A 14,671-nucleotide genomic window follows, 5' to 3' on the forward strand; every position below is an offset into this window, starting at 1 on the left:
GGCACCCGCTGCGCCCGCCCGGCACGCGGGGCGGGCGGGGCTGCTGCGGCTCCGCCCAGCGCCGTGTGGGCTCGGGCGCCATGAGGGCCCGTGCGGGGGGGGGGGGGCAGGAGGGGGACGCGGATAGGGCACAATGCGGGAGCCGGAGGCGGCGGGGCGCTGCCGCACAGCGGGAACGGAATCTGGCTTGAGGTCTGTTGCGGACGCTGTATGAATATCTACAAGGCGTGTGTCAACAGGACGTAGCCAGGTTTTCCTTAGTGGTGCCGAGCAATAGGACAAAAGGCACTGAGCACAAACTGATGCACAAGTTCCACCTGAACACCAGGAGGAACTTCTTTACCGTGCAGGTGACCGAGCACTGGAACAGATTGTTCAGAGAGGTTGTGGAGTCTCCCCCACGGGAGATACTCAAGAACTGTCTAGACACAAGCCTGTGCTACGCGCTCCTGGATGATTATGCTTGAGCAGACAGGTTGGGCCAAATGACCTCGTGTCTTCCAGCCTGACCCATTCTGTGACTCTGGATCGCTGCCAGCGGGGTCCCGGCGCGGCCGCGGGGTTCCCGGCCCAACCCATCCCGCACGCCGGTGCTGCCGCTGCCCGCCCGGGGCGCGGGGCAGGTGCGGCGCTGGGCTGAGCGGGCGGCGGATGAAAACAGACTCCGAGCAGGTTTTGGGGGTTTTTTTTTGGTTTTTTTTTTTTTTCGTCTGTTAGACGTTTCCTCCCCTTCCTTTTGCCCTCCGTTTTAATGAACGTCATGTGCTAGAGGTTACGTAAGTCTGTGTTCTGTACAGGGTCTACGGAGATGTGCTGATTATCTCTGCTGAGAGGGAAGCTAGGTGACGTGAGATGATGTCTTAAACTAGGGTTTTAGTATGACTGAATGCTTGCAGCTTCAGGCTAAGATCACCAGGGTAAAAGACAATGCTTTACCGAGCTAGTAGAGACGATCTTAAGTAGATTTTGTCTCCGCGGTTTTGGGAAACAAGTTAGAGATTAAAATAAAAAGCACTAACTTTATTCATCATCCTTCCTATTCAACATGCAAAGTAGTGAGCATTTGTGCTTGGTGAGAAGCAAGAAATTTCAGTGAGAGCTCCTGTTAAACCAATGACAGCAACCTACTTTATCTGAAAGAATAAGTTACCTTTAGTTTAATGGCTGTTGAAATGTCTGATGGCTGACAACTGCACTGTACTTATACAGAATTCCAGGGATGATATACAACAATACAGCAGATATCTGTAATGATCCCAATGTTATAGTAGAAAGAACAGATCATTATTATTGAACTTGATGTCGCTTAAAACATCTGTACATGAAAACTAGCTGTCTTTATTACAGTTACAATATGATATAATAATATGATATAATGTGACAGCTTGACCAGCACTCTTTTCTGTAGGTGATTTTCAGGGGAATTACATTTTTAGTTTAAGAACAGAAGGGCTGTAGTCCATATAATAATAATTTCACTATAAATTTCTTCTTTTAAAACCACAATATTTAACAAAAATTACTCTCTGAAAAGGTCTGAAGTTTGTCACAGAGTATTCCACTAGGAAATACCTGTTTATGGTTCTGCACAGATTTTATTGTTGCAGTTATAAGCTGACTTTTGTGAAGTAATCATGGCAATGGATTCATCCCAAATAAATGTAAGCAATTATCACTTCCCTTGGCAAAAATACCAAGCATCAAAAATGAACAGCAGGTTGGTTTTGTGTGTATGAAATTACCATAGCAGTTAAAAAATGTAATGCATGTTCACTGCAATAACCTCAAAGCACTTCAACCTGAAATGATACAATGAAGCACCTTGACAAAATGCTGTGAAGGACTGATCTAACTTCTGGTACATGTGATATGCACATGGGAAAATCCAGAGAAATAAAATCGATTTTTATTTATTCTTAGATTACACGCACTTTTTTTTTTTTTTTTTGTGGGGATAGTTTTCAAAAATCACTAGTATTTAAAATGCCTTGGGATAAAAGTATCCCTTGTTTCCTTAGTCTAGTACACCACAAAGTAGTCCTCAATATTAAGCAAGACAGAATAAAAAAGCAACCTTCACATAATACTTGCTGGTTACCTCCAACGCTTGTTTTGTATTTCTGTCTTGGTGAAGTGGGAGTAGATCAAGGATTATGAGGGACTTGCTTCAGTATTAATTGTGGAGTACCTTTGTTCCTGTAGTACAGTTAGAAGATGTCATCATATACTTGACTTAAATAGGCTGCTTTGTTTAAGAAAGCTTCTGCTAACCATGTGACAGTTTAGGGTGTAGTCATTTGACTGACTGCTATTTTTGTCTTTCCAAAATGATGTTACATTAATTTTGAAAGTACTGATGTATTTTGTATGAGTTTGTAATACAGGATGTCTATTTTTACACTGCAGAAGCTCATATTAAAGCATTATGAATTTTATAGGGATACTTAAGAAGACAAGTGAGCAACCTTGTCCCCTGCTATTCGGCTTTAAAAAAAATATTCTGTAAAAGAAATTTTGACTGGCATAAGCAAAAAGGCATTGCCAATCTTTCAAGTACTGTGTGAAATGAAAATCAGATTTAAGAGATTAGTCTGTTTTGTTTGCTCTGAAGAATTTGAAGCGTGTAGAATTACTTAGTGACCTCTTTGTACAAAATTAAAATTGTTTATCATTTTCTAAATAGCAGAGATCTGTTCTCTCCCTCAAAAAGTGTCCTAAGTCATTGTGGAAATGATCATCTGCTGCAGGATATCTTCATAGCCTTGCCCCAAGAAGGAGGAATCTCATATTTGTTTCTAAAGATTATTCTTTACCTTTTGTCGTGCTTAAAGTACTGCTGATTTTTCAGGAACTTCCCATTGCTTTGGATGTCCTTCTTAATGGAACTAATTGGTGCAGGGAGAAAAGGGAAAGTGAGAGATCTCAAAGTATGCATATACATTCATAAATAGAAAGAAGATGAACTTCAGGTAGGCTGAAAATTATACACATAGATTTTAAGTTGTTTTTTTTTTTTTTTTTACACTGTGAGTATGGAGGTTCTTAGACTGAAACAAATGAGATTCATTCCTGGTTTTGGTTGGGTCATGGAGGGGGGATTATGTTAATAATCTACATGTATAAATGAAATGTGATTGTCAGTAGGCATATGGAAAAAAGTGGCTGACTTGGTATGAACCTGTGAAACAGTGCATCACTTTAGAAACTTGTCCTCTTCCTGCACTGAAGAACAGTGCCCACTCCTTCCCACCCCAGTCCCCAGAAACTTAGATGAAAATATCCACCAAATCTTTACATTCTGAATTCTCTCTGAAAAATATCGATGTGTTATTACATTTGTAGAATTACAAAGGCTAAAGTAGCTGAACAAGAAGTTCAGCTAAAATGTTGAAGTTGAACTAAAATGTTTTTCTATACACTGAAATACATGCATAACAGAGCACAAAAGATCATTTCGAAGGTGAAAAAGAGGAGACACAATGTTGGTGAAGTACCAAGTGTTCTAACTTTTAAGATACGCTAGAGATAAAGAGTCAAGTACAAATTCTCCAATGTGCATGTAGGCAAGCGTTGGTTTCCAAATGAAGTAGTGATTGCTTTTAAGAGTGATGGAGAGATCTTAGCTTCATTCTCTGGAACTGACTGGATCTGTTCAGTAATAGGAGTATAGCAACAGGCAAGGCAGATTTAAATAGCAGAGCTTAAGTTTTGATAGGAAACAATTATTATCTAGTTGATAATTACAGGGAACAGGATAGGAACTAGAGATGCTTATATGTTGCTACCCACTAAGTTACTTTGAAGAGCTTTTTCCTATTCGCCTTGCTTTTATCATAGAATCAGAGAATTTTTAAGGCTGAAAAAGTCCTTCACGTCCAACCATCAGCTCAGCACCACCGCTACATTCACCATTACACCACGTTCTCAAGCGGTCCTCCACACACTTCTTTGAACACTTCAGAGAGGCAGTCTGTTTTAATGCTTTACAACCCTTTTCTGCTTACAGAGAGGCTAACTATTATCTTTTAAATTTTTTGGTGATTATTTTAGCTGTGTGATCAGATCCTGGAAGTCATGCTGTACAGCTTACTTAGTAGTAAATACTTTTTTAGTAGCCTGTAAAAATACATGACTGAGGAGCCTATCTTTGTCTGAAAACTTGTGTCTCTGCATAAATGTCAGTAATCCGTGACTCAATTAATTGCTTGTATTGCCTTGTCAACAATATTACATGAACGCAACATGATTTATGTAAACTTATAAGCTTTTTTTCACTTATAACACCTCTGATGTCCTTGCCTTTCCACACAGTGTTTAGACTGGTATGTATTTGTTACTTTCTCTAAGTCCATGGATTGTCCCACTAAAAGGTATATTCCTAAGACTGAATTTCCTACAAATCATAAAGTTACTAAAGCTGGAAAAGACCTGTAAGTCTAACTTTGACTAAATGCCACCATGTCAACTAAACCATAGCCCTAAGTTGCATGTCTAGTTGTTTACTGAACACTTCCTGGAATGGTACACTACCAGCTCCCTGGTTAGCTTGTTCCAATGCTTAAGCACTCTTTCAGTGACAAAATTCTTTCTCATGTGCAACCTGAACCTGCCCCAGCACATCTTGAGGCTATGTGTTCTTCTCCAGTTACTAATTGCCTAGGAGAAGAGGCCCTTGCGTGCTACACTCTCAGGTAGTTGTAAGAGAGGGATAAGATCACTCCTGAACATCCTTTTCTCCTTTTTCTACAAGCTAAACACCTCCAAGTCTCTCAGCTGCTCCTCATAAGAGTTGTGCTCCAGGCCCTTCATCAGCCCCACTGCCCTTCTCTGGATATGCTCCACACTCCTCAGCGCCCCACATCAGGATCTGCTGCTGACCCCTAGTCTTTTTTCGGCTGAGCAGTTTTCCAGTCTCTCTCTACCTTAAGCCAGTAGCCGTGAATGGGGTTGTGACCCAAGGGCAGGACTCAGCACCTAACATTGTTGAACCTCATACCACTGGCCTCAGCTTATTGATCCAGTCTGTCCAGATCCCTCTGCAGAGCCTTCCTGCCCTCCATCAGATCAACTCTCCCACCCAGCTTGGTGTTGTTTGCAAACTGAGGTGGTACTCAATCCCCTCATCCAAATAATTGATAAAGACATTAAACAGGGCCAGCCCCAGCAGTGAGCCCTAGCAAACAGTTTCTCCAGGAAGAAGCTGTGGGAGAGAGAGTATCAAAGGTTTTACTGAAGTCCAGGTAGACAACATCCACAGCCTTTCTCTCATCTGCTAGGTGGGTCACTTGATCAAACCTAGAGATTTAAATTTGGTGGAACCCATTCTGCTCCACAAGACAGTATTACTGTTGCTGCAATTTTCAGACATGCATGCCTGGCTCCCCATTAAGCTTTTACTTGATGGCTCTATAATTTGCCACCACCTTATTTTCAAATTTATTATTTTCTCTGGGTAAATTAAATGTAAATTGTTTGGAATAGTTTTGTATGCTTGTCAAAGATTCTACTTAAAGTGTTAAAAATTTTGTGAAACCAAAAGAATAATGAATCACTATATTAACGCTTCAGAAAAAATTCAGTGGATAAACAGCTCACTTTTGCCATCAGTAGCGTGTTTGAAAACAAAGCTAGGGCATATTCCTGCTGTCTTTGAATCTGAATCTGCATCTGAATTGGTAAGAATTGTTATGTAAATAAGATCAGCAATGCTACTTAATTTGTACACCAGAGTCAGGTTTTCTAAAGATAAAGTTGTCCTCCATAGAAATAAATCCTAAAGTTGGAACCAGTTTACCTGCCCCAAAAAAACCAATTATAGGTTCAATTGTTCAGTGACCTTTAACTTTCCACTGACTTTCTATTTCCATTAACAAATGTTTAGCCAGTAAAAATAGGAGTTCTGCATAGAACAGTCTTTTGGATTAAATAATCAAGATGAATATTCAATTATATTCTGCATTCTTTGTTTACGTTGAGTGAAAAAAATTAATAGATTTCAGTAACTGATACGAGTATTTTAATTAGGCCCATTACTATCATTAATTTTTTCTTAAATCACACTTTTTGCCAGTCTTAAATTAATTTGAGCTACTGCTGGGCCCTCTTTTTTCAGTAGAAAATTCTCATCTTTTTAATTGATTTATTTTTGTCATGTGCCAGGACACAGATAGAGCTGTTTTAAAACATTATTTTCATAACTAACTTAAATAAACTGACTCTGACTTCAAAATATTTGAGAGATTTTTAACTACACGCCTTTTATTTGTCCTTTACTTGCCAGAGCCTGCCCAGTACTATTTTTGTCTTTGCCTGAGTCATACTTGTGTTTATTCTATGTCTTCTGCTTTGCTTTAGACAGTTATGCATTTAAAATAATTCCATTAATAGAATTCACAGACAACTTGTAGCTGTACTGAATTCTGTTTTAAATATTCTCTTACCATTTCCCAATGTGACCAGTGTTATGGAATAAGTGAGACTGTTCCTACCTTTTGCCAATGCACTGGCACAGTTCTGCATTCTGATAACGTGCTCTTCTCATTCATGCTAGGCACCCGGAGAAGCTTGTAAGAGAGGGAGGAAGCTCCTTCCCGATACACATATGTTTTATGATCATAGCCCATGGGTTTACAAGTTCTAGGAAACATAATTAATGTTGAATTATTTGCTGGAGAAAGACAATGTGGATAACTGAACAACTGAATAAATGGACATCTGAGTATCCATTTCTGTTAATATGGTGGGATAAGGACTTAAAATGTATATAAGCAGTTATGCATAAATAGGAGGTAGGAGGATGAGGATCTCCCATCTGTCATACCTCAACAAAATTAGTTAACTGCTTCTCACTTTCATGGTTTCTCCTGACTTGCTAGTAGAGCAGCTTTGTTCTGTGTCCATACTGTACGGGTGTATATGCTCGCTGTGCAAGTCATCTGTGTACCGTTGCATGGCTGATAAGCAGAACTTACCTTTCTAACACTGTACCCCGAGTTAAAGGACTAACAAATAGTAACTGTAAATCATACTTCAGGTGAATCAGCCCTATGGAAGTGTTCTGCAAACTGTCACACAAAATGCACAGCCGCCTCCTAGACCGTAGAAAAGTTTTGGCTATCTTTGGGTAGATTGAATGATATATGTGGGACAGGAGTTGCAAGTGCTGTCACCCTGAAAATTAAACCTTCTAATCTTGTTTTCATAGTTTTAGCCACTTTCCCAGGAAAGTAATTATAAACATAAATGTTTATACATTCCTTCTAAGAAACGTCTTTTAATGGACGTTTTGCATGACCAGTGTAATTGGGAAAGCAGTAATTTAATTATCCAATCCCTGGTCATTGTCAAGAATCTATAAATACTAAAGTCAGAAAAATAAAAGTACCTTTTTTCTATCACATCACTGAGACATGTTTGTGTGAATCATTCCGTGTCCTCTAGCAACAAGTGCTGTCACCAGGTATCTGTACTTTGAAAGGGAAGATGAGTAGAACTGTAAATGTAAAAGATCTGAAACCTGCTTTTTACTGAACAAGAATTAGAATGGGTAACTCCATGGATACACAAAGTTACTGGGAAATTAACTTTGCATAGGTCTGGTACGGATTGTGCCTTTATTACTGGTATAACTGGGATTTGAACTTGATTTCAGTTTGCCAGGCTTTTACTAAAGGGCTGCTTTTCCCATGTCAGAATTGTAAACTCAGTATAAAGATTGGGCTGCAGATTCTTAATAGTTTCCTCATTTGAGGTACTTCATGAAAAAGAAAATAGCTGGTTGTTCCAGTTTAACGAGTGTCAGAGAGGGAGATTAAATTACCCACTTGTAGAAGTCATCAGCGGTACTGATGCATGGTTCAAAACCAGGTGCTAGGCACATGGAGGTTAATTTGCTATAAAATGTTTTGTGAAGCGTATGAGGTATTCTCTTTTGCAAAGATTCTCAGGGGAAAGGTGGGGGGCGGGGGGGGGCATGTGATGAGGCATACAAAGTCTTTGACTAATGAATCACTATGAGTTTTCATACTTGCTTCTGTGGTACCTCAGTGCCCTGGGCAGTAGGATTCTTTGGGTTCAGGTACTTACCTGCCACAACAAACTACGTATAAAGGTTGGGCTGGGGGGAAGCGCCCCACGAAGGCATTGCAGAAACACAGAATCGGCCAGGTTGGAAGAGACGACAGTGGGTTATCCGGTCCGACCTCCGTGCTCGAGCAGGGTCATCTGAGAGTACACCGCACAGGATCGTGTCCAGAGGGTTCTTGAGTATCTCCAATGAGGGGGACTCCACAACCTCTCCGGACAATGTGTGCCAATGCTTGGTCACACGCACAGCAAGGAAGTTCTTCGTGTTCAGGTGGAACTTCTTGTGCATCAGTTTGTGCCCACTGCCTCCTGTCCCACTGCTCGCGAACCACCGAGAAAAGCCTGCTCCCATCCTCTTGCTGCCCTCCGTGCCCGCATTAGACACTTGTCTATCTCACACAAGTATGGACTGCTCAGGCGCGAGTGGCTGGCACGGGGGGCGGCCAAGCCAGGGCTGTTGACACGACTCGTGCGGCTGCCGCTCCCTCCGTGCGGCCGGCCGGGCCGGGCACCGCGCTCCCGCCGGCGGCGGGGCTTGGGCGCGGGCGGGGCGCGGCGGGGCCGGGGGCGCGCTGCGGTGCGGGCAGGTCCTGCCGCCGCCGCATGAGCACGGCGGGGCCGCAGCGCGGAGCCGGCGCCCCCCGCCCCAGCGCCGCGGGGTGAGTGGGGGCTCCCCGCCTGCCGCCAAGGTGCAGCCCCGGGAGTGGGCATCACCTCGGGCGGGGCGGGGCGGAGCGGGCCGCGGCGGGGGCGGGGCCGCGGCCGGGGCTGGGATCGGGACTGGGGCGGGGCTCCTCCGTGCCGGGCTCTCCGGGGCCGTCGGGCGCGTCCCTGTGGGCGCCGGTGGATGTGTGCGGGGTCGCTCGGGCACGGTGGGTCTCTGCGGGAGCCTCGCCCTGCACGATCTCGCCCGCGGAGATGGTCGCAGGCCCTACGGTAGGAGCGGTGCCTGGGTTCTGGGCCTGGCCGCGGTCGGGTCTGCCCGCGGCACGGGGTGGAGCCGCGGGGGGCACGGAGCCCCGCGGTGCAGCCGCCGGGGGCACGGAGCCCGCACCGGGCGCGGGACGATCTCGTCGGTGCGCTCCGCGCGGCGCTCCGCCGGGCCGTGCGCGCTGGCCGCTCTGCAGGGCGGCCCTGCCGCAGCCGGGGCTGCGCTGAGCCCTGGCCCTGCCGGCCCCCGGACGCTGCGGCTCTGCCCCCGCTGCCCCGCCGGAGGGGTAGCCCAGCATGGGCATTGGGTGGAAAATACGGCGGTTGGGATAACATTTGCCTCATGTGCCGTGCGACTTGGCCTGCCCGGCGTCTGTTAGACTTAACGCTCCGTGGGTAGGAGTTTGTTAACATTTGGGGTTTGTTTTCTCTTTTTCTTTCTTTTTCTTTCTTTTTCTTTCTTTTTCTTTCTTTTTATTTCTTTCCTTTTCCGGCCTTTCTTGAGGTGGTGGAAATCTAGTACAGCAAATATTTCTTTGTAGGTATCGGTTCAAATGCTCGACAGAGAAGGTTTGAGAAATAGGTCGCACATCGGGGTGCAGTGGTGTTTTTCTTCAGTGTAAACTGCTTTCAGGCACCGAGCTTTGTGTGAGATGTTTAGGAATCCTCAGCTGGACGAACTGTTATGGTTGCTTAGGGCAGTAAGCTTTTTTGTATAGGCAGAAAGTGAATTCTTTTGTACCTGTGTAGTGTAAAAACACCATGAAACTTCTGTATAGCCTTGTGGTGTGAATGTTGATTTTTGTGTATTAGTTTTTCCAGCATTAGAAAATTAGCTCTCCAATTAGTGTATTCCCATGAATTACGCTCCTTTAACGAAATACATGTCTGCACTACCTTTATAGGTTATATGTCATGAAAAGGCTTCTCTGTTTTTCAGGTAGCTTTCAGGGTGTATTTTGTGTAACACTGAGTGACTGAGTGTTGCTGATGGGATAGCCCCACCTTTTGGTTAATCCTTCATTGAAGTTATGACCAAAGAGCTTTTCTGGAAATTATACTTCATGCTGTGTAGTGGGTGCAAGTCTGTGTTGGAATATCTTTTTATGTCTTGGGCTGGGGAGTGACAAGACAATCTCCTTTCGTGAAGATGTTCCTATTTAACATCAAGATAATCTTAACACATAGTTTCTGATGTTTCAGTGTACTACTGTGTTTGACTTTTTAAGCTACTATAAATTAAGCAAAATACCTTTTTCTTCTGTAAGTTTCATTCAAAAAAATTAATTCTGTCTTTCTTTTTTTCAAAAAGGCTGGAAATTATCTCAAACCAAGGAGTAGTCATGGTGTGTGAAGTGACACCTGATATATGATATATGTTTGTGTGAAGCGATACCTGATCTCAGGCTTAACTTTCAGTTCAGGTGCTGGAGGTGGCGGTGTTCGTATTTTAGTTTTCGTGTTCAAGAAGTTCACAGACTATTTTCCAAACTGAAGCTTTTGAAAAATATTCAGTTATCTTGGCAGAAGATTTGTATTAGTTAGTTTACCACTGCTAGGAGGAAATTCCCTGAAATTACATGTAAGAAGCTACATGTAAAGAGAAAAAGTAGAAGGGTTCACTGAAGTCCTTTTAGCACCTTACAGAAGGAGTTTGCTATTTCACCTCCTGTTTAGGTTTTAGTTTAGGAAAGACATTCAGCTTTTCACTCAACAACTTGTCAGCAGTGTGCCTCATGATTTGCAAAAAAGGCAGCTTGTTTTTAAATTTCTGCTTTTCAGCAGTCTCTTTGACTAGAACCTTAGCAGTCTTTAAAATTTGTGGTGATACTCTGCTAGACATGGTTGAGGATCACCTGTTTTTTGGCTCTTGATCTGTTATTTGAAACGTCTCCTTGAATTCCAGTATATGTGAGCTGCTTGCTCTTAGGAGATTACTCCCGTGATATGAATTGCTGATGTCTAAAAGCACTGAGTGCTAATCAAGTCACCCTGGCCTTGGAGTATAACAATAGTAAATGAAGTGTTGGAACTCCTTAAAGAACTTAGAGAGGAAGTCAGATTTCTGTGAGGGAGTGTGAGAGTGCTGAACAAGGCAGCTGCTTGTATGAGTGCTTAGGAGAGATTTGTAACAGCAGTATGTTTCTGGGTATGTTTTCAGGCTCTGCCACTATCCACAGCTTAACTGTCCAATATCCTGTGCTAAGCATCAAGAAGATTATGAACTATCCAGTGTGTGTCCTGGATACATGGATGATTCAGCATGGTTTCCATTTGGAAATGCAACCATAGAAAGACTGGAAGTAGCAGAGAGAAGGGAGTACCCAAAGATCCTTCCTTTCTTTTGCAACAGCTGCAGAGGCAACAGTCCTGAAAATGTCACCCTAAAATATTTAGTATAGTACAAGGCACATAAAAACTTCCACTACATACTATATAAAACTCAAAACTTCTGAAAAACAGGGTGTCCAGGGGTTTGCATACTGGAGGTGGGTAATGCTGTTTTAATTATTCCAAGTGTAATTCATAACCAAAACGGTATAAATCAAGAGTTTGAAAGTGAAAGGGATTGCTGGGAGTATTATGGGTTGTTATAATTGCATTTCTGCACACCAGTGAGGTTGAAGGGTTTGAAGTATATTTGAGTGGATAAATCTGCAACATGGAGCCATGAATTTTTTTTATTTTTTTTTTTTTTCTCATCTGGATTAAAACCAGGATTGAGTGTTTGCTTTACTCAGTTTGTGAACTAGGAAGTTTAGATCTTGGAGTTGATTCTTTTACAGACTGACCTTAACCATCAAGACAGTGTAACTTAAGGGAGCAATAACTGTGCTAAGTGCTAGGAAGCACCCCTCACATTTACCACTGTATTAATCTTTTCCAAGAGCTGGCAAAAGTTCCTAGGTTTCTTTCCAGTTCTTGTTCAGTTCTTGGTGTAGGGAAATACTTAGTTTCTGAAGTGGCTGTCCTTTTCCTTCTGGCTATTTTTATTGCTTCTTCCTCCCTCCCTGTGCCATTCACCTTCTACCTGATGAAAGGGTTATGCCGGCTGGGCAAGAAGTAGCTGACTTTTGCAGTATTTCTGTCAGCTTAAATCACGTAAGCTTTGAGCGTGATACTATGTGACCCTGATGACAACAAGTTTGTCATATCTTGAAGTAACCCTATGCTTGAAATGCCAGTAACTTTCTAGGAGCTTCTTTCCAGGCAAGATATAAAGTACTGGTGTTCTGCTCCTTTCCTGGCAAATGCTTTTCTTTCTTGCTTGCTTGGCTTTTTTGGCTACTTTTGTCAGACTTTTTTAGAGTCAAGTGGACTGGTGGTAATGGGCACATGACATAGTTGGCAGCCTGCTGTGAAGGTCTTTGGTGCTTCAGTCATCTGTGAAGTTTTATATATGTCATTTTGAATGTCTGATTATATGCTGCAGTTTATCTAGTCACTTCAAAATGTTGGCACTTTGCTATAATGCAGCAATGGGTGAGCTAATCAGCTGACTTTTTTTGTTCCCTACTATAAATATTTATAGCAAATGGCATAAGGGAAAGGCAGTAACTGATTTTCAGCAGTATTCTTTCTTTTACTAGTGAAGGGTGTTAGCCTTTTAATTTTGTTTTAGATTTACAAATTAGACTTTCTTCCACCAAAAACTTCATATTTTGTTTTTCTGCTTAGAGAAGTTGGGTAGTCATTAGATAAGGGATTATTTTCTGCCATTTCCACATAAAGTCTTAAAATTACATCTGGACGAAAAGTATCTCTAGTTTTTCTATCTTGAAGGAATGTTTTCACATGGAAAAAATACTTCTAAGGTACTTTCAGGTATACTATAATAATCTGATGGCACTAAAACTTTTTGTACTGTTATATATTAAAATCTTAGGAAGAGGTAACTGTTCAGTGTGTACTCAATGCCATTCCATCCTATTTTACAATTCAGTTAAAACAACAGCTGGTCCTGATAATTGAATCTCTCTGGGCTGTTGACTAGGACTTCAGTTCCTATGAAACACAGCATAAGCTTTGACATGGAGGGGGAAGCTTCTTGTTTTGTTTTCCAGTGCTTGTAAAGATTCAGGAGCTGGCCTAGGAATAGTCAACTTCAGGAAACAGATTCTCACTACCAGATTAGTTATCATTCTTTATGTATATGGTTCTGTTCACTGGATTGTGATTGAGTACAATGTCGTGTTTACCAACCTGAAACTTAACTGTGAAGCATGAAGGATTTCCCCACATTTTTAGGATGGCTTATAGGTATCCAAAGCTTTTATGGATTGTTCTGTGGATTAAGCTTTTAGGATATAAAGCAGTTTGTACAAATAACTCTGGCATCTCCAAATAGCTTGTGTGATTTTTTTACCAAACTTTAGGTGTCATGTTTTTATTAAGGAAATTGTTCACATGCAATAACTTTGCTAGTTTGTATGGCATTAAAATAGAACTGCATTCTTGAAAAAAAAAAAAAAGCCAAAAAACAACCCACAACCCACCATTTTTTCAAAAAGGTAGTTGTATAGGTTGTCATTTGGAAGACTGAACTGGAAAACAGTATATTAGGTACGGAAGAGTAAAGGATTAAATAGGCAAAGGAGCTACTTAAGGTATAATTGCTGAAACTTTTTAAAATGGGTCCTTATGGTGCAAGAGGACAAGATCAGGGAGACTGCACCACTGTATTAATAGCAGTGGCCATTTCTTACTGCTGTCAAAGGAAGTGTATTCTGCTGTCCTGGTGCATAATTCTCTTGTGCAATATTTGGTAACATACTGCTCATTTCTGTGTGGTGTATTATTTGTGTGGTTTTGCCATATTTAGAATGCTGGTTATCATCGTGTTTACCTGCTCTCTACAAGCTTTTTGGGTAGGTTACTGTTGGTGTAGAGATCATGACTCTTGCTGCCATGTGTTGATGGTTTTCCTAAATTTTTAACAGAGTATATTCCTACAAGTGTAAGTTCGCTTAAGTAAATAGTCTGTTCTTGCAAACAATTTACTTCAGTGTTTAAAAATGTAAACGACAAGTGGTATGTTGGAATTAAGATTGCCTAGAGCATAAACAATGCAGAAGTCTTTTTATATGGTTTTGTTTAAATGGACTTAAAAGTACTTTGAAAAAGAATACTTTGACCCATGAACAGCTTCTGAGACTTTGGGATGCATGAAATAAGACACTATGAAATGTGCATTTGCTTGTGATTTAATCTGCACCAAATTGGGGGAACTCACATGTACTTCTGTGAGAGTTAGAAGTGCTTTTGGAAGCATACCCCAGAATGCAACCACCTTCAGGGTTTCAATATAGGTTTTCTTGTTTTAAGCATTTATGATCTTTTAAATAATTATGTGTTTTCCCAGTTCTTACATCTGGTGTTTCTATTTAATATTTGATTCATTGCGCTTCGACACTATTCTGTCGCCTGAGATTTTGTACTCCTTCCTTTTTATGTGTACTAATTTGCTTTTTTTTTTTGTACTGTAGCATTTACTAAAGATTTTGTTCAGGTACTTGCTTGCACTATCTTATAAGTAAGTATGCATCAAAATAAAAACTTAGTTGCTGCAGACTTGTTCGTGGTTACTTTTTTTCACCTTTCAAATCGATAGCTCTGTGATAATCAAAAGTGGGGTCTGAGCTTTGGCTTTGAAGGT

The 14,671-nt window shown here is 41.7% G+C and overlaps 1 protein-coding gene across 10 annotated transcripts in view; it reads left to right on the plus strand.

Moving 5' to 3' along the window:
• The first annotated feature begins 151 nt into the window (after positions 1-151).
• The window catches only part of AGTPBP1 (ATP/GTP binding carboxypeptidase 1), a 69,139-nt gene continuing 54,619 nt past the window's right edge, over positions 152-14,671 (plus strand). For 7 of the 10 annotated variants that reach the window (XR_001331458.2, XM_088054125.1, XM_014252300.2 and 4 more), the window contains exon 1: positions 8,906-9,021. Coding sequence is in view for 1 of the 10 variants with exons in the window: in XM_088054128.1 (XP_087910254.1) it covers positions 8,689-8,744 (56 nt within the window). In the remaining 9 variants the exon portion in view is untranslated. Of the gene's footprint in view, positions 193-8,656; positions 8,745-8,905; positions 9,022-14,671 lie in introns of those variants that run through there. The other 3 variants (XM_088054127.1, XM_088054126.1, XM_088054128.1) reach the window with 3 other exon arrangements.

Source organism: Pseudopodoces humilis, chromosome 4 (assembly GCF_049639895.1).
Source record: "Pseudopodoces humilis isolate 2021_Gansu_Grassland_sample_001 chromosome 4, ASM4963989v1, whole genome shotgun sequence".
Lineage (NCBI taxonomy): Eukaryota > Metazoa > Chordata > Aves > Passeriformes > Paridae > Pseudopodoces > Pseudopodoces humilis.